Consider the following 20,346-nt stretch of genomic DNA (forward strand, 5'->3'; position numbering starts at 1 on the left):
GTCTGGACATGTCGGGGGTATTTATACTTTCTGCTCTTCCCTGGACACGAGGGGGTTTATTTTTGATATCCTCCGTTGCTGGAAATTCTCCTCCCACTCGCACTTCATGAGATACTCGCGGATAAAACGGATCCAATGAGAATAGGCCGACACTCCCCCCTTCTGAAATAGCTTGACAGCCCTGCTCCTATTATTAACCCAGCGTGCTATATGGCAGCGGCAGGACATCTATACTACGCATAGCTGGAAGTCCGCTACTCGAGTTATTTCGGAGCAGTGTGTGAGCGGCAAGCCCCCCCGCCCCCTCCCCCCCGACGGGCTTTATGCCCGCACAAAAGACCACCGCTGTACGGAGAAAGGCACTGTGTGTGCTTGGAGCTGACCGCCACCTTGAACACTGAGAAATGTTTAATCACATTAGTAAAGCTATAAGAAGATTATTTTCATTTAATTATGTGTTTATGCAGAGAAAATTTAACTGACTATTAAGATTAAGCAAACAAGTTTGCCCAAATAACGATTTAGGCTAATGAAGGCATGGTTCGATGAAAATGAGCAATTACGCAAATAAATGTGTTTTTAAAAAAAAATCAAAATTCTAAAACAAATAACCCAGTTTGTCAAATTTTAAGATTATATTTAGTCCTGCAGATCTTAAGCTTTTCTTTATTCATTATTATGTATTTCTGGCGCCATAAATGCTGCAGGAAGAAACATTTTATTCACGGTCCTGTAGCCTATTACAAGACTTAACACATGTTTTGCCAGGCACCATGTAAATCACTTTATTAAGACATTGTGCCAGGAGAATGCCAGCTCTTTAAACAATTAAATTATCCTGGAGGTGCAGTTTATCACTGTCATCGTCAGGTGGCGCCAAAGTACTACACACTTGTTGAGGTGTTTGGACGAACTGAAGCTCCAGTGGTGCAAACAGGTGTCGCTCTTTGCCTGTATTTTACTTTGCATGTCTTTAAACTTTTTCTTGTGTATCATGGTATACAGGAAAATTAATGTTTTTATATGGTTACTTCTCTGATTAGATTTATTATTTTGTTTATTCATTCAACCCATTTGAAAACACTTTATGGGAAAAAGAAGAAGATATGGGCACAAATCGTAAATTGTTGGAGATTTTTTGGAGGCATTGTGGAGAAATATTTTGCAAAATATGGTTTATAGTTTACGGTTTTTTCTGCAGGTGCATTAGTTTGACATAAATGTCACATTAAGTGAAAACGCCTGTTTGTGTTTGTTCAATGTCTGACCTCTTCGCAGTGGGAGGGGGATGATGCTCCAGCTCCTGTCACACATGCTGTACAGCAACAATAATATTTGGAGAGTAACAAGTGGCTGCGGTCTGCAGCACAAACCGAGACGCATGACCAATGAGCTCTCTCTCTTGCGCACGTACCCAGATGTCAGTGATCATCAGCGCGACTTTAAAGCTCAGCAGCTCAGATAAGTTGGTGGCCAGAGTGGAAACGGTGCAGGATGGGAGAAGAAGCTGGAAAGCAGTACGGATGCTTAGTTTTCTGAGGACGCAAGCGGCGCTCCGTGCCATTGCGCACAACTTCTTTACTGCATGCAAGCCGAATTACTGAGTGGATTTCCCTGAGCAGCAGCAAATATGGCTATACTCATTAATTATCTGATTATTTGTACTAAGTTCCTGCTTTATTTGAAACTAGCATATTGTATGGAAGTAGACTTCTGCATACCTGTTCGTGTGGATCATCAAAAGCATGAAAAGCATCTGCACAGGCGCGCAGAGCAGATAAATGAAAGACAGATGGTTTTTAGACTAAGTGCATTCAAACAGGAATTGTACCTCCACCTCACGCCGGATTCTAGTTTCCTTGCATCGGGCATCTTACCGCCTGAGACAGGCTCCTCAGCATCCAATGCCTCTGCTGCCGCTGACTTACGGGAATGCTTCTTTTCTGGTAATGTCAATGCAGACCCGGACTCCTTCGCCGCGGTCAGCCTGTGTAAAGGTCTCCATGGAGGGTTCTCCTACAACGGCATGGAGTATTTCATCAACCAGAGCAGGACTGAAGACGCAGCACCCGAGTTTGGATATGGAAACTCTTTCGACAGGATGCATGTCATCCGCCGGAGACGCGCTGCGCACTCAGGCAGCAACTTCACCAGCAGGTGTGCAGTTACACCTGACGCCAATTTCAACATTTCCCTGGAGAAATACAAGCATATGGGCCAACTGGAGATTGATGGCTTAACTGAAACTGTGTTGAAAACCTTGGGGAGGTCTAAGAGGTTTGCCTCCATCCCCAGGTTTGTGGAGGTGCTGGTGGTGGCAGATGAATCTATGGCTAAATTTCACGGGGATGACCTGAAGCATTACCTTCTGACCCTGATGTCAGTAGCAGCCAGGCTTTACAAGCACCCCAGCATTCTAAACTCCATAAACATAGTGGTGGTGGGCTTCATGGTGATAAATGAAGCTGACAAGGGACCGAAGGTTTCCAGTAACGCAGCCCTGACTCTGCGCAACTTCTGCTCCTGGCAGAAGAAGTTGAATAAACACAACGACAAGCACGCAGAGTACTGGGACACTGCCATACTGTTCACCAAACAGGTAAGCAGGGGAGGATGAGCTGCACCAGATCCATGTGTTGCATCACATTGGTGGTTCAAAGAAAAGAACAGAAATGATGCACAAAACACAACTTGTGCATAGGTGGATTATGAGGCAATGGGACTCCAGGCACAGGCATTTAAAAGCCCCCTATCTCTTTTATAAAAGAAAAAGACACCCAAACTGTAACTCTCATCCCCCTTTTTCTCCAACATGGAAGCATTCTTCTATCCTAGAAATGTTTATATCATGTTGACATCATCGTTTCACCTAGCCATAGTTGTAATATTGTGATGCATCACTCAACTGTTTTGCAGAGAAAGACATCCAGACAGTAAGAGACACAGAACGACTACTCTTTCAGTCATATTTTGCATGTGAACCAATATATTTTGAACATTTTCAAGCTTTTCCACCAAAAGATGATCATAAATAGTGGATCCATGCTTCTTTTTTTAAAAAAAAAAGAAATATCTGCGGTATAAACCGATTCCAAAAAAGTAGGAGTGTCACAGTGACACTGTGAAAATAGTGTAACAAAAACAGAATTCAATGATTTGCAAATCATTTGCAATCTACATTGCAATACAGTACAAAGAAAGACAAGATATCTAATGCTCAAACTGGGAAGCAAAAGGCTGCAATGAACCAATGCAATCTGCCAGATGTTGTGCACTGTGCAATGCCCTCCGTTTGTTGATGCACCTTTGATAACAATGGTTCCACTCACAATTGGTGGAAACTGGCTAGATAGCACCAATGTTCCAAGTATCTGGTGCATAAACCAGAGCTACATTGGTGAAAAAGGGGTATCTGGGACACAAAAACTACTAAGTTATCCATTTGATTGCTATAAAAACATAAAATATGAACTGTCACTTCATGCAGGCCCATGCCATGTCTGCCAGTTCAGTTATCCATCCATCAGCTTGTGTGTTGGTGCAGCCTGTTAACTGCACAGCCCTGCTGGTCCACTTCATTTACTTCAGTGAGTCACTGGAAAAGAGCAACTGAGCCAGTTGTTTCCATGAACAAACTCACTTCTGTCTGCTTATGTTGAATAAGAACTGGGTCACTATCTGCTCATAAAGGCACCTTCATAATGGCCAGAAGATTTTATAACAATCCAGTTAGATTCCTTCTTCATTTATTCGAGCTAAAGTAAACGGACGCCTTCTACAGCGTTCAGTTTGGTCACAGCTGTCAGATAATCCCATGTGGCCACCAGAGCTGTGATCATTGACTAGTAAATCTTTCTCCATAGTCACTAACTTCCCTCTGATGCCTGGATGTTGGTGCCTGCTTTCCATTAGGTCCAGTTTGGCTCAGGCTCTCCATCTCATACACGTCCTCTCTCCTTCACTGCATAGCAACATGCAAAAACACTTCAAGGTCAAAATGACTTCAAAATCGCCCCGGCTAAAAAATCCCTTATTTACACTGAGGGCAATTATATGTAGGAAAGTCCAGGTCTGGTGTTGCTGTCCTTGTAGGGCACAATGAGTGCAGCTGCTGAGATGGAAAAAGTCTTGTAATAGGTTATGGAGAGCGAGTGGTGTGGAATACACATGGCTGGCAGAGGGTTCTTCTGGCAGCGCCGGGCCTCACTCTAACACCGGGTTAGCAAGTTCATTGTCCACTAGCTTATGTGTTTGTATTTACTCTGAATGCTGTAAAAGCTCAGGGAAGTCATTTTGATGTAACATAATAACTTCATTCCTGCACAGGAATATTGGAACAGGATTTTAGAACAAAAGCATCTCCAGTAAGCCTAGAGGCAACTACCATCCTGATAACCAGCCATTTTCAATAATAATGAACTTATCAAGAGGGGCAATGCTCATAACTTTTTCTTATATTGTTAAATAAAGACTAAGGCTGTGTTTGAAATCGCAACTAACATACTATATACTAAGTTGGCGTAAAAAATAAATAAATAAATGCTCTTCTTCTTTAATGTATAGCACTCCTGTAGCGATTACAATTGCATCTTAAAAGTTATGTACTTGATTCCTCTGGTCTAAGGCTAGTACCTTCAGGTTGAATGCACTTATTGTAAGTCACTTTGGACAAAATTGTCAGCTAAATGACAAGTGATGTAATGTAATGTAAAATGTGTGTAGTGCGCTCACACTGCATAGGGTGTGACATTGGTGTCCAGGAGAAATACTGGAGTAATCTACGTAAGCAAGAATATGCAGCATGAGTTTATTGGTCCTACTCAACCACTCCAGAATGCATTACTGCTTTTCAGAACGTACAATGATCGAGATTTGGAGCCAGGCTAAAAACTGTTAATATATTACTTTATTATGTTTAATTATGGCTGGGCAATACGGCAAAAATCTTGTATCTCAATACAGACCATTTAATGTCATGATAACATTATATACAAAGTTATAGCATGTTTACTGGTAATAAATAAATTATTTCATTCAATAAATAAATGGTAAATTTTAAGTTTTTGTATATTCCCAATGTGCTTCTATAGTTTGCTTCAGCTTTATTCCCATGTGCAAGGATCAGAATGTAAAGAGTCGTCCGAATGAAGTAAAATCTGCCATAACGCAGTTAAATCGTGTTTTTTGTGCATTGTGATAGAAACGAAACATCCATCAGTCAATCACAGCTGTCAACCCTGACGTCACAACCCAGTTTGATAGCACCAAATAATAAATAACTTATCAGAAAAATGAACACTTGAACAAACATCAGTATGACAGAAAAATTAGTGTTTGTACAAAATTTCACAGACAAACATTTCACAAAAAAAGCAAAATATCAACCTCATGCTGGCGCTAAAGGAAACCATTAGCATTCATCCTCTGGGGACAATAACAGAATATAATAAATAAGTATAAAATCTGTCCAATGACTGTCAAATTGGTAGATTGACATAGCCATCCCAAAAAATATAAATGTTGCAAAAACTGGCGGAAATTCTCATTTGGGAAAAGTTGGTTGAAGCCAGATATTGCCAAAAAAGCAAAAATGGAGGCACAACGTAGAGAAGAAAGTGGTAAACATGAAGAAACGACTTGATGGTTTTATTTACCCTGATCCTAGTGCTGCAGGTGGGACTCATCTTGTCCTCCCAAACTCTCGTCTTTCTTCTTTGACTAAACACAAAGAGGAAATCTGTGGTGAGCTATCTCCCCTGACCCTCTGCTTCAATATATTTTAAGAACAGAGCAACAATAAACAAACCCATATGCTTTGTATTAGTGCTCTTCATGGTCTGTTCATTCTGTAGCTCAAGGCACGGCCACACTAAACATGTTCTGAACATGGCTCAAGTCCAATCAGATTTTTCCAGATTTCCATAAGAATTAAATGAAAGGTGTGTCAAAAATGTACCCTTTTTTATCTGTGTCACCAGGATCTTTGTGGGGCCACAACCTGCGATACACTGGGCATGGCTGACGTTGGGACCATGTGTGACCCGAAGAGGAGCTGCTCAGTTATTGAAGATGATGGTTTGCCCTCCGCTTTTACAACTGCCCATGAACTCGGTAAGAAAGTTGTTTGTATTTGGAAACTGAATGCTCACATGATGCATTTCAGATTTATGCTAATCCACATTTGGCCTCAGAGTGAGGTCTGCTCAGGGCACAAGCTGCATATAACCTCAACTTAAAATGTCAAAGTAATTCTGCAGTGGGGTTAGGCAGATCTATATGTGCATAATCAGTGTGGAAACTGGCAACTTTCATGATGATCTATATATCTGTGGTTCTCAGTCCTGGTCCCAGAGCACTACTGGGTTTCAATCCTACAAGCTATTTAATTGCATTCACCTGATATTCTGTTTGCAAATCAGTCCCTCATTGGATTGGCACAATCAGAACCAGCAGGCCTCTCTCTGGGCCGAGGCTGAGTGTGCATGTTCAACGTTACAGATGCACAACATAACTTTGCACGCTGGCAACTGCAAATGGAAAGTGAGAGATAACAGTTAGAAAAAATGGAAGTTCAGTCGCCATCAGCTATTTCACATGATATCATTATACTAACAAATGTTCACTTATCCTGAAGCTGGTCTGTGATGCGCCTGAGAAAAGGAGAATGTATGAATGAAGCAAAGGAAATACCACTGGTGTGTCCAGTTTTCTTTGGACAGAGTTCTCACTTACTGCACAACAATTCATATTAACCATAGACTGTGGGGATTGGGACGTAAATGGCAGTAGAATAGTTACATTTGTACACCGCTTTTTTAGTCAAAGCAATTAATCAAAGCACTTTAACACGACAGGTCAGCTTTCATCCATTCAAACACATATTCATACACTGGAGTCAATTGATGTAAACATAAATAATTTAAAATGATTACACGTTTAATAAATTAAAGCACATAACAGTATATTACGTAGTATAAATTAGCCCTTATATCGGAATTCTGAAGGGAAAAGTTTGATTAATCACTTCCTGTGGGTAAAGTGTTCGGTGAAGTTTGGACAAATATGGTGAATCTATAGCAACACACATTATCTCTGTGATTTAGGCTGATATTACTAGTTTTATCCTAAATAATCAGCTTATTACAACTTTAAATGACCTGCCTGTCAAAGGTGGAAACTGCTTATCCTGCTTTAATGGGTTTAATGGGTGGTATTAAACTATATATACTTTTGTTTGACCCAGTCCTAAAACTGTTGAGTTCAGACAAGTCCTATTAATAATTCAAGTGACATTTTTTTAATCAATAATCAGTGGTAAAAGAAGCCAGACTTATGCCTGAAACCAGATACACAAGTTACTGCTGAGGCCCCGAGAGAGGCATTGGTTTACACTGTCCTCATATGTTAAGTAATTACACAATTTCCTCTTAAAATGGTCCTGTTTCATGATTGCATATGCTAAAACGCTCTTTTTTTTGGAAAGCACTACATGTGCATATTTAGGGAATGAAATGATTTCCTTGGGAACTAAACTCCCCTGTCAGGCCTGCTTTAGAACATGGACGTATGCCACGCTGTATATTCCCATGCATAACTGCATTCCTGTCTGCAATGACATCAGCTTCAGATCAGTCCAAGTCGAGCTTGCTTTGCCTTATACACACATGTGTGTTGTGATGTCTGGTAAAATTTTTGTCGTTGTGTTTCAACACCGCAGAAACATATCTGCCGGGCTTGTTGTGCTATAAATCATGGGAAAAAGGAGCTATTTGACTCTAACAAAGCCTTGACCTTTTGTCTCTCTTCCCACTCTACCCTCATGCCTCAGGCCACGTCTTCAACATGCCCCACGACAATGTGAAGGCATGTGAGGAGGTATTTGGGAAACTAAAGGACAACCACATGATGTCTCCCACACTGATTCAGATCGACAGGAGCAGGCCCTGGTCTGTGTGCAGTGCTGCCATCATTACTGAGTTCCTGGACAGAGGTCATGGTTAGTAAACACTTCCCGTATATGTCTCTGGACTCAGATGGTTCGCTAATTCTGTTCAGGCTTCATGCTCTCAGCTGGTTGTAATCTAATTGTACCCACAAGAAACAGACCTTGGTTGTAATTTGTCATGGTTACATTTGTAATTTCAATATCAGTTTCCACTTGGAAGTGGTCACACATTCACAAATACTTTTTTATTTCTTACTCCTATATAAGCCAAGAGAAATATACCTTTTCCTCATTTCTTTTCTCCTTGTCTGTTTGGATGAAATAGAGGCAGGTGTCTATTCATGTTTTTTTCACAATTTATGCCTCATCCTTAGTCAAAGTAGTTACAGTATTTACAATCAATAACACAATAAAATCGAATAGCAAGAGAGAGAAAAAAATACAACAGCTTAATATTAACAAATCTAACATAAGTTGTAGTAGATGTTTTTTTTTAGCCCAACCCAGATGTTAGCATCTCCATGGGGTCTATTGAGCACTCTCCTATGGGATTTTTGCTCTGTGGTAAACACACGTTTCTAATGCTCAGAGGCGGTTCTACACAGGGGCCTACAGGGGCCACTGCCCCTGTGAAGAAGCCCTTGGCCCCTGCTGTGGCCCCTGTGTCAAATTAATAATGAAATGATCAATTTAAAACGATGAATGACGGAACAATTCTTACCTATTTTTTCTTCAAACAATATCGCATTGTACACAAAAGGAACCCAAAATGTGTACATTGTGTAGTTAAATAAAAGCAATAAAAGCTTGTGTATATTACATTAAAAAAAAGTATTTGTGCACAAAGATGAGAAATATCATTGTCGTACGAAAATAACTGTTCTTGTTGGTAAGTCTCATTGTTTCGATCAATGTATTTGTATCTTCCGAATACACTTAAATTAGATTTTTAAATAAGCTAAAATAAAGGTTTTGAATGCTTAAATATCATCTTTGCAGTTTTTAAACATGCCCCTCTGATTAAACACTGGCCCCTCCTTGGCCCCCACAGTAAAATTGGTCTAGAACCACCACTGCTAATGCTGATGCGTATTTTTCAGCAAGATAATCTTCAAAGATGAACACCACTTTTATGATGTTTAAAACAGCCAACAGAAGTAAAAAGCTAACGTTATGCTATAGGGAACTACACCACGGTCACATGACTGCACTAAACTATATATTTATAAGAAGGATGTGTTAAATCACCATGTGTACAGTAATGTCAAAGCAATAACTTGTAGTGATAAACCTAAAGAGAATTCCCCCCAGACTATGCAGTCCCCCTCTCCTCTGAGAAGCATTTTAGATTCTTTAAACTCTGTTTTGGTGTTCTGGTCCAATCCATCTATGTTTGGGTTCAGTCTCAGCACTTTCACCAACTTCGTCTCTAGCCACAGCACCCACTGTAACTACCTGCGTAGCACGGAACAGGAGGCAGATAAAGTTAGTGATTAGCTGGCGGACGTAGCGGAACATTTAGCAGATTTCCCCCTCGGGAGATGATGAGTACCAAAACAGAAGGTGAACTGGACTTACATTCAACAGGTGGTCAGAAACTTAAGGCAATAGAATTTTTAGACACATCAAGGCCTCAATCTGTCAACCATGTGTTGCCCAAAGTGGCCAGAAAATAAAAAATTAATTAAGACACCTTGTGATTGATGGACACCTGGACAGCAGTTGTCATGACAGACCTGTTGGAAAAAAAAGAACATTTTCTCCATAATATTTAATATTCTATCCCAGAACACATGAAAGAGAATGCTAAATGAATGAAGTGCAGGTCCATAATATTATCTTAATTAAACCTTTTCCCCAAGTGACTTAGGTTTCTGCATGATGGTGTTGCTACATGTATCGTTATCCACACTCCCACTTTGGAGAGGCAGAGTACCGGCACGAAAGCTAAGCAATGTACTGCTGTGAAAGTCGCATTAGTTTGGATCCAGGTGTAACAGTTCAATACTGGACAGGGACTCAGGAGGAAGTAGCTGAGGCTAGAACTGGTGTAAAAATAAATGATTTAGTTGGAAATCCTGGAGGTCACAAATGGGAAAAGCAATCCAAAAACAAAACAGTAAACCACAGAAACAGACTAAAAACAGGCAGGCAAACATGAGGTAAGGGCAGTGTGCTCACAGGGGGGACAAAGGGTGAGAGGAAACACAGAGTTTAACAAGGGGAAGCCTAATTGCAATAAGACTCAGGTGGGGAAAAACAACAGGAAGTAAAACTGGACACAACATACAAGAACCAAAACTACAAAATAAAACAGGAAGTGAACACAAAAGGCAAGCAAACCATTACACTTAGACCCAAAGTTACACAATAACATAAGCAGATCAACGCAGCAACTTCGGAATTTTTTCTGGGTTCTGCAAGGTAAAATTACTGTTGTATTGTCAAATGAGTCTGGTGGCTTTAAAGAGAGCGAGAGAGAAAATGTACTGCCTGGAAGAGGGCTGCAGCAAAATGTTTATAAGCCACCTAAAAACCACCTATATCTGTTATATTTTTAACCCTTAACTTTACCACCAGACAGCCATTTCCAACAGGGAAATTAAGCCTTTTTTTTCCTTCTCGTCAAAGCCACAGAACTCCATTGACGAAAACTGCAATTTTACCTTGTAGAACATCAAAGTTGCTTGTCTCATGTTACTGAAGTCTTGTTCGGTTATGTTTGTGTTACTGTGTGACTTTCGGATCCGGACAAACGTGAGGTCCACAGCAGTACTTTCGTTGTTTAATAACATTGTTTCCTCTATTCAAACAATGGCTTCCTTGTCCGTGTGCTCCATGTTCAGTTTAATATTATTAAAATTTCCATAATATTGGCATAAGAAAATAGATGGTCATCCCTTCAATTGTCAATATATATATACGATTAGATCTCCAATGAGCAAAAATGATCAGATGATATCAGAATTATGGATCCTTGGCTAGAAATTTTGTTTTGACAACAAAGTCAAAGTGACATAGCAGGCAGCTGAGTCCTTAAAGCTTTGCGCAAAGCTTTAGGGAAGCACTTGAGAATGACAAACTGAGTCGTAAATGACAGAAAGGGAGAATTTCGTGCAATGCAGAAGTGTGTCAGACTTTTTGGCACTTGAAACTGGAGTGTGATGAACATTACCAACTGAAGAAACTAAGGGTATCCAAAGTACTTTTCATTGAGATGTAATTTCATATGATGATGATGATGACATACGGTATCCACATTCAATATAACATTCATAAGTGTATTACTATATCACTGGGTCTTTTGTTCTGTCTAGCTGCTATAAGCCAAGTGTAAGTGTAAACTCCTGTAAGTGACTGTGAGTGGATTCTGTGGAATAGACAGAATTAGCACACCGATGTATTACCTCATATTGACCAGGCCACTTACTGTTAACAAGCAAATGAGAATTTACTAAGTTTAACAATCCAAACACTACTGTGAGTCATTTGCTTAATGTAAACATTATCTGGTGCCTGCACTGTCTCATTTGGACAGCTTGCAGTGTCCTTTGTTACATTCATTTATGAGCATTCTTTCAATGCTATAATAGGACATTTTGTAGTCATAGGGCTTTGTACATTGACCTAAAAGAGCAGCCATGCAAACCAAAAATGCAAAAAATCAGGGACATTTGACAGATAGATCAATTTCAATTCAGTTGAGTAATTATGACTTTCTTAACAAGCAGTGCTTTTCAGAACTTGGTTGTTTTTAACAAGAGCTGAGTAAATGATCAGTTCAGCTCCAGCCCAGCATGTCGAACCCCATCGGAAAGAATGCAGTGCTTAAAAAAATGTTTTTAAAGTGAATGTTTCTGAGTTAATGCAGACACATTGATTGTTTGCAATTCTCGTGGTTTATTTCTGTAGGAGACTGCCTGCTGGACCAGCCTCAGAAGCAGCTGTCTCTGTCAGACAACCTGCCTGGTTCCAGCTACAGCCTGCACCGCCAGTGTGAGCTTGCCTTTGGCCCCGGCTCTAAGCCCTGCCCATACATGCAGCCCTGCTCCAAGCTGTGGTGCACCGGGAAGGCCCGCGGCCAGCTGGTCTGCCAAACTCGACACTTCCCCTGGGCCGACGGCACCAGCTGTGGCAACGGCAAGGTCTGCTACCGAGGAGCCTGCACCGATAAGAACAACACCGTGCACATCAAGGTGAATCAAGAGAATCTGGAAAGAGAGTCCTGGACTGCCTTCTCCTTTTTTTAAATTAGAGATTGATGTACCATTGTGCATGTTTCTTTTTGTCCTAGGTGGATGGCCGGTGGGGGAAGTGGGGAGCATTTGGAGGTTGTTCCCGAAGCTGTGGTGGAGGAGTTCAGCTGGCCAAGAGGGAGTGTAACAACCCTGTTCCTGAGAACGGAGGCAAATACTGCTACGGTCTTCGCATCAAATATCGCTCCTGTAACCTCAACTCTTGTCCTGAAACAGGTACACTAGTCTCTGTTTGAGTATGTTCACACACGAAAAATAATCTTAAGGGCTGTAATAGGTCCTGCAAACAGTGATTGTCCAATTATACCTTAGTATCTGTAGCTAGGCATGGCAGGCCTGTCAAGGTTTAGCTTTTCCCAAATGTTGGAGCAGTTGAAGTAACTAAAACATTGAGCAAAGTTGTAAGGAACGTATTAAACAGTTTATCTGACCTAATGTAAGCTGTAACGTTAGCAGGTCTTGCTAACCCACCTACAGTACAAGAGTTAAATGTAGTTTTAAGATATCAGGGATGTCCCGATCTAAGTCATTCAGTATTCTATGCATCCTCATGAGTGGTCCAGTACAATTTGTAAGATATCTTACACATTTCTGACATTCTCTTGATAACATTTTTTGCTGTACATTAATATTACAATTGCTGTTTTAAACATGTTAATGCTGTAAAATGGTTAAGGTTAGGCACTAAAACCCCTCCTGGTTGAAAGACTCGAGGGAATTTCTCGCTCCTTTTAAAAGTGTCTTCAGGTGTTTGGAAACCACATGATATCAGATATCAGTTACGTATTGGCCGCTGTTCCCTGCTCTTTACTGGTTTTGGGAATGTTAACACTCCTCAGCCAAAGTTGCCCAAGAGTGCTACATTAACCAAACACATTGGTTGGGTCACATTTCTGTCTCTATTTAAGTGAAACACACTGTTCCAAACTTAAGCCAGCAAGTGTGTGATAAAGAGCCCTTATATGTATGAGTAAAGTAAGTAAAATGTACATGTGCTGTACTGTAATGAAAAGCCTTTTAAGGCGAAATAGCGTTTGGCAAACAGGCAAAACTACAATCACATTCTAAAATGTCAACATTATTAGGTAGTTGTCAATCTAATCTGAAGGTTTTTTTATACCAGGTAAGAGTTTCCGTGAGGAGCAGTGTGAGGCATTCAACGGCTTAAACCTGAACACCAACAGACTGGGATCCTCTGTGGTTTGGGTTCCTAAATATTCAGGCATCTCTCCCAAAGACAAATGCAAGCTTATCTGCCGCGCCAACGGGACTGGGTACTTCTACGTCCTCGCCCCAAAGGTATGTAGCTGATTTGGTTTGTTCACTTTGCCATTCCTCAAAGCAAACACACTTCTAATGGACTGAAAAAAAATGAGAAAGTTCAAATTGCTTTATTAGACAACCCTTTGGGCACACTGCTAATAAAGTGGAGAAATGACTTCTAGCCTAATGACATATTGACTGCTTTCTCTGAAGGCTGATTAGAGCCTGATAGTAGTAGTGACTGCTGGCACATAGAAGAATGGTGTCAGCTTTCATTGTGATGCTACAGATAAATACCAAAGTCCCGCCACACTTAGATCTGTCTGAAAAGCTAAGATGACTTTGGGGAATTCTGCCAATATTCTGAGCTAAATTGGCATAAACCATTATACTTTTTAATGCAATCTGAACTTGCTGCCCAGATAAGGGCCTTATTTGCAATGCAAGAAGCAACGGGTCGGGAGCGAGAGGTGATGTGTTGGTGGCAGGAGAGAGTGGCTGCTGCTGCAGGATGGATAGAGTGGTGAGAAAGGGAAACATGCAGGGACCGTATCACTTCACAGCTGTGGCTTGTCAGCAACTATTTATGCAACCAGAAAGGAAACAAGCTTGTAGCAACGATACAAGCCAACATCTCGTTTACACTAAAGGACACTGTACTCTCCCTCTGGTGCTACTTTTGACTTTCTATTTATGTAGCTCTTTGGATCATTGTGCTTGTTTAGTCAGAAGGAGGAAGTATGTAAATATGGTACAAACCATATATGTGGCAAAAATGTCTCCCTCGCTCCTTCTTCTCCTCTGCTGTTTCTGCTTACATATTATCCACCTTAAGATCAGCATGCTGTAATGTCTCAAACCCTGCAGGTGGTGGATGGGACGCCCTGCTCTCCTGACACCTCAGCTGTATGTGTTCAAGGAAAATGCATCAAGGCAGGCTGTGACGGCAAGCTGGACTCTAACAGAAAGTTTGACAAGTGCGGCGTCTGCGGTGGCGACAACCAGGGCTGCAAGAAGGTCTCGGGAATGTTCACCAAACCTATGTAAGCAGCGTGTCAGCACATACTATACCACTCTTAAGTTTGACAGGTCAAGGTCAACATAGATGTCAACTTTTGACCGTGGTGAGCAGTGGAGATGTTTTTGCTCTATGTGAGTTGCTGAAAAAGGAGGGAAAAACTGATTTTTTTTCATGTTGTCCTCACTCTCAACTATCTCTACTGGCATTAAAAACTTGCCGGAGAAAACACAAGCAGCCCATGCTGACCAATCATAGCTGTGGTGGTATCTCTGCAGCTGCTGCACCCAAAGCACATAGCCACCGTTGGTACAGCTTAGCTTTTCAATGCGGAAGCTTTGGTAATAGCCACGAGGTAGGCATTGATGGAAGGAATTCTTTGGCAGACTGTATCTGGCTCTGGAAATTACAAACTAAAGCCCCTTTTCCATACACATGTGCTGGCTTGGCTCGACTCAGTGTGTCACACTGGCATGGCTGGGATTTTACATCTCCATTACAACAGAGCTACCCACTGAAAGGTGTTTCTGTAACAGATGACGCACTTGTCTTGAGTCAATCATAGCTTCTGTGCTGTTCAAAGAGGCCTTTTACTTCCTCCAAACTGAACACAATGTATTTTTGTATTTGAAGGTACAATTTAAGCTATGGCAATTTTAGTATAAAACATTCTAAAAAACAAAAGACGGAACAGTTCTGACGTTATTTCAAAGACGTCGGTATATTGTGTTGCAGAGAAATATACTGAAATTAGCATGCTATCCGACTAGCCTTGGCCTGTCCTATCTTGTAATGCCGCTTGTGTCTTGAGAGGCGGTAGCGAGTCACTGTAGCATCCAGTCTGCCCTCAGAGAGACGCAGCCTACACCTTTAGCTGTACAGCACTTAGGAGCGGTAGTTTACCTCCAAATATAAAACTAAATATAAAACCTGATTTCACACAAACTGATGCTCTGTGTTCAAGAGACTGTTCATTCCAATTTTGTGCTTAGCGAGGTTATGCATGCCCTGGCCCTCTCTACTTTATGCACAGAAATTCAACGGGGGTCGTGTCCCATGTGAAAACAAAAATGACTATTCATGTAGGTTTTTTTACATAACTTCCATGTCTTAATTTCTGCTATATTTATTTACTGTTCAAACTGTCTTTTATAACACCTTACCAGGAAGTGTTTGGCCTTAAACCTAGGTCAGTGGTTTTGTAGCCTAAATTCACAGCCTTTTTTAAAACCACGAACCATACATGCATGCATAATGAGTGCTATTTTTAGAACGCTCCCTTATTTCAAGATTTTTTTACATTAAGGCTATTAATTTGCTCTATTACTCAGAGACAACAAATTACCCTGACCCTGGTCTCATGTGTGTGTTTATTAAAAAATAGGTCAAAGGACTTGACAAGATGGTGCCAATGTAGTATGTTACATGCTGTAATCTTCTCTCTCTCTGGAATCCTGTACATTCATGTTTAAAAATACATGAAGCACCTTTAAGTTTGAAAGTTACATTTACATTCAGAGTAACCACTGACCATTCAGCATCATTAATGCTCTCCATGTCCACACTTTCTTTTTAGTCATGGCTACAACTTTGTGGTGATGCTGCCTGTTGGAGCTTCCAACATTGACGTCCGTCAGCGCGGCTACCGAGGAATAGTCAGTGATGAAAACTACTTAGCGGTGAAGAATCGGCACGGCAAGTACCTGCTGAACGGCAACTACGTGGTGTCAGCCGTGGAGCGCGACTTGCTGGTGAAGGGCAGCCTCCTGCGCTACAGCGGCACCTCTACATCTGTGGAGATTCTTCAGGCCATCAGGCCCCTGCAGGAGCCTCTGACTGTGGAGGTGCTCTCCGTAGGGAAGATGACTCCGCCCAGGGTGCGCTACTCCTTCTACATCGCCAAGGAGAGCAAGGAGGAGAAGACTCTGCGGAAAGAGGAGAGGAGCCACACAGCACATAATAGTGTCTTGGCGGACAGTAATAGGGTAGAAGCGAAGAAGAAGATGATGGGTAAGAGGCCCGTCAGTCACTGGGTGACAGGAAGTTGGGATTCCTGCACGGTGACTTGTGGGAATGGTCTGCAGAAGAGGCTGGTGCAGTGCCAGAGCATGGAGGGGCGTCCTGCAGTGGACTGTGACAGTACTGACAGGCCTGTAGCAGTGAGAGCATGTGGGGATCCATGTCCCCTGTGGGATGTAGGGGCCTGGTCTCACTGCTCCAAGTCCTGTGGAAGGGGCTTTAAAAGGCGGCCAGTGCGCTGCATGACGGAGACTGGCTTGAACCTACCAAGAGACCACTGCTCTGGAAGGAGGAAGCCTCAGGAACTGGACCTCTGCAATCTGAAGCCATGTTAAAGCAGATCAGACACAGCTCAAGGACTTATTTCTGTCAGTCAAAGTGAAAATTTGACATGAACTTTAGGCCCCAATCAGCATAATGATGATCCCATCGCTGTGTTGGGTGGAAATACTCTCAAATACAGCCTGACTGTGTTTGAAGGAGGGTCTGTAACACACTAAAAAAGCCAATGGAGACATGGAGGGCCTCCCTCTATTGTTTGAAAAGACGGACATCTGTTTAGATAAGAGACAAGAAGGAGAGCTGTCTTTTTGTAAACTGTCAAACCATCTTCCTCAGGTTTGACTTGTGGTTTGTCTACCTCTACCAGGAAAGATGACACAATGCCTGAGCATATTCAGAGAGCAACAGGGAGAAAGATGCAGAGACGTCATTTCATGGTATAGTTATGTGCATGGGATGAAATTTAAAAAGCAGAGAGAAATTAAAGTCCAGGACAAGCAGATAAAGCATGGTGAGGTATAAACTCAGCACTCACACTGTGCAGTTACCAGAGGCTGATATCTCACCTGTGAATTGACATTTTTCTCATTTCACTGACGAAAAACTCTAAATGTGAAACACAGTACTGTATCATCCATGCAACACCCAAGACATTATTTTTCTCGATCCAGTGCTATTAGCTGTTGTCTGATGTGGAATAATTAAAGCAACAGCAAATAAAATGGTCACTCAGTGTTAAATCATAGTTTTACAAGCTTAAAAATAAAAAACTCAACATCATATCCTACACACTTGATACAATATTCATGAATTAGAAAAATATCAAAGAATTCCTACATTTTACTTGTGACCAAAAATAACTATTTTTATAAGAGGAAAATTAGTTTAGAGCTTAGATGTTAGCATATTCTATCCAGTGAATGTAAATGTATGTATGGTGCGATCATAATGTGTCCGTAGTGTGTAAACCAAACCGACCAATGCTCAACTGTTTGTTCTATGTTGCCAAAGAATTATAACCCTCAAAAAGCCTTAGTACAGTGAGAGACACCTCTCTGATTGAACCTGTGTTCTCTGCTACATATCTGTTACCTGTGTTCTCCTTGGAGAAAAAAAAGCAAAAACCAAAAGGGAGAAATTTATATTTTCTTGGTTTCATGATGTTGCCTGATTTTACATAAATTCAACACAATCCCACAAGATCAAATCAATCTTGCAATCAGTAACATTAGTGTACTATAACAGGCAAGACTCTGAACAATCAGTCTTCTTCTTATCTAACTTGCAAACATGGACAAACGTCTTGTCCCGCATCATTCACCGAAGAAAAGTGCATCAGTTTGCAGGCTAATTAGCTCCTCAGCAGCAGCACATTAAACAGCATGTAAACATACCTGTGAATGTCTCCTTCGTAATGGTAAATGGTAAATGGCGCTTTTCTAGACGCTTAGCAGTATCCTTGAGCAAGATACTGAACCCCAAATTGCTCCTGATGCTGTGTTCACCGGTGTGTGAATGAATACCCAATGGTGGCAAGTAGCACCGTTTAGGGTAGCCTCTGCCACCTGTATGAATGTGTATGTGAATGGGTGAATGAGGGCAGTCTGTAGTGTAAAGCGATTTGAGTGGTCGCAAAGCGACTAGAAAAGCGCTATATAAGTGCAGGTCCATTTACCATTTACCATTCAATAATTATGCTGCTTTCGGGTCATGAAATTTTGGTTACCCTCCTCAAATTTCCAACAATAAAATGGTTTGAGTGTTTTGTGCTCAAAAGATTATTTTTATTATTTTTTTTATTCTATTAAGGTGTGTCCCTTAAAAATTTTTACCTACTAGTCAAACAGCAAGAAGACCAGCTCTGCCTTTTATTTTGGAAAACTCAAGCCAGTCCAAGTCTTACTTTTGTCTGGTGCCCCAAGCATGAAAACACCATTCTCCCACTGGTCCAAAGCCTTGTGCTAGCGGTGTAAACACCAACACTCCCCCAGTGCAGTGCAGTGCAGTGCAGGCAAGGCCCACTGAGCTAAATGACCACAGCTAAAGTTAGCAACAGTTAATGGTTAACATGACTTTAAGAACAAGTTCAGCTTTCTGTCAATCAGGAAACTCCTAAATCACCAAGAGTTGAGGCAGAGCAGCCAGAGGACATCAGAGGGAAAACCAGAAAACATTTTCTCCATCAAATATGATCCAGTTTCATGAAAGCAAGAGGCACCATTCTCCCTATTACAATTCAGTGCAGAATCAAAGTGTTTTTGAAGAGTCTTGTTGCTTTAATGTTTGCTGTGTTGCATTGGCTGAAATGCATGTTGTCTAGCACATTTTCTCAACCTTCACAGGCTTCTGGCCTAATGCTGCAAAACTTCTTCATCACCTCTGTCCCTTAAAAGCAGACATATTGCATCATGTCAGCCTTTTATATTGCCAACACATCCATGATGAAATTAAGCGACAGTCCTCCCTAAAACAAATCAAACACCTCTTGATATACTTTGCATTATACCATTTTGCTGTTTTGAAGGGATTGTTGTCATTCATTCATTTCAAACACTGGTAGACATATACATGGTAAAATAGAAAATAGATCAAAAGTCTTAACAATACCTGGTAAAAGTCCTTTAAAAAAAGCCCTCTGTCAGGACTCCTTATTTCACATGTTTACAATCTTCAATAATGAAATAGATAGAATTTCACTGAAAGAAGTGAGTTTCAGCATCTCTGAGATTAAAACTTTGATGTTTCCAATTCAATCATTCTCCACAAAACAACAACAATGCACCTAACAACAGAAGAATAATAGCTAACTATTTGTATTCGAAGGTGGTCTGTTAAACTGATGGACACAACACAGATTTGACTTAGTTTCCAGTCTGATTTGGTTCAGAGGACCAACTACACCATCTAAAAGATGGCATTGTACAGCTGTTTTTATTTTCTTTCACTTCATGTACAGTAATGTTATTTTTTATCAGTTGTCTTTTGTATTGTATACTATGTATACATTCATCTAGCTGTATAAAATAAAGTATATATGTGTAAGAATATAAGCATATGCTGAATCATGATTGACGATCTGTGTGAAGCTTCAGGGTTCAAGTATTGTTCACATATTGTACGAAAAGAGAACAGGGAAATATTACTTCCCCTCTGTAAGTCTATCCCACATAGTTGGATGACAGGCTGGATGGATATCTGTTGTCTCTTGAACATCTCTCTTTGCAGCAGCAGTATCTGTTTCTGCTGTGCCACGCAGTCTTCCATCACATGAGATGAGACAGTCTTGATACCTCAGCTCTTCTCCAACTGAAGCATGACCGCTGATGAAAACATGTTCATTCATCCACTTTGGTATTCTGCTGATTCAAGCTCCGTTGTCCCGGCTGTACTGTAATAACACACCCAGCTTGGCCAGCGCCTGCCCAGTAAGCTTGATGCTTACGTCTCATAGACTTGGACACCGTGACCCCAAAGATTTGACCCATGTAGCATCCCAGGCTGAATCACGGTCAACTCTTTTACTGATGGCTCTCAAAATGTATTCAAAAACCGCAACCATAAAA

At 41.1% G+C, this 20,346-nt stretch overlaps 1 protein-coding gene across 1 annotated transcript; it reads left to right on the forward strand.

The window, feature by feature from the left end:
- Positions 1 to 1,608: 1,608 nt before the first annotated feature.
- Positions 1,609 to 18,429, forward strand: LOC131970103 (A disintegrin and metalloproteinase with thrombospondin motifs 15-like). Its single transcript, XM_059331378.1, has 8 exons — positions 1,609 to 2,599; positions 5,979 to 6,111; positions 7,829 to 7,996; positions 11,858 to 12,141; positions 12,240 to 12,417; positions 13,325 to 13,500; positions 14,332 to 14,507; positions 16,059 to 18,429. Exons 1-8 carry the CDS (start codon positions 1,631 to 1,633, stop codon positions 16,834 to 16,836), a joined length of 2,862 nt encoding a protein of 953 aa, XP_059187361.1. The 5' UTR covers positions 1,609 to 1,630; the 3' UTR covers positions 16,837 to 18,429.
- Positions 18,430 to 20,346: the final 1,917 nt, after the last annotated feature.

The sequence above is a fragment of the Centropristis striata genome, chromosome 4, assembly GCF_030273125.1.
Source record: "Centropristis striata isolate RG_2023a ecotype Rhode Island chromosome 4, C.striata_1.0, whole genome shotgun sequence".
Classification (NCBI taxonomy): Eukaryota; Metazoa; Chordata; class Actinopteri; order Perciformes; family Serranidae; genus Centropristis; species Centropristis striata.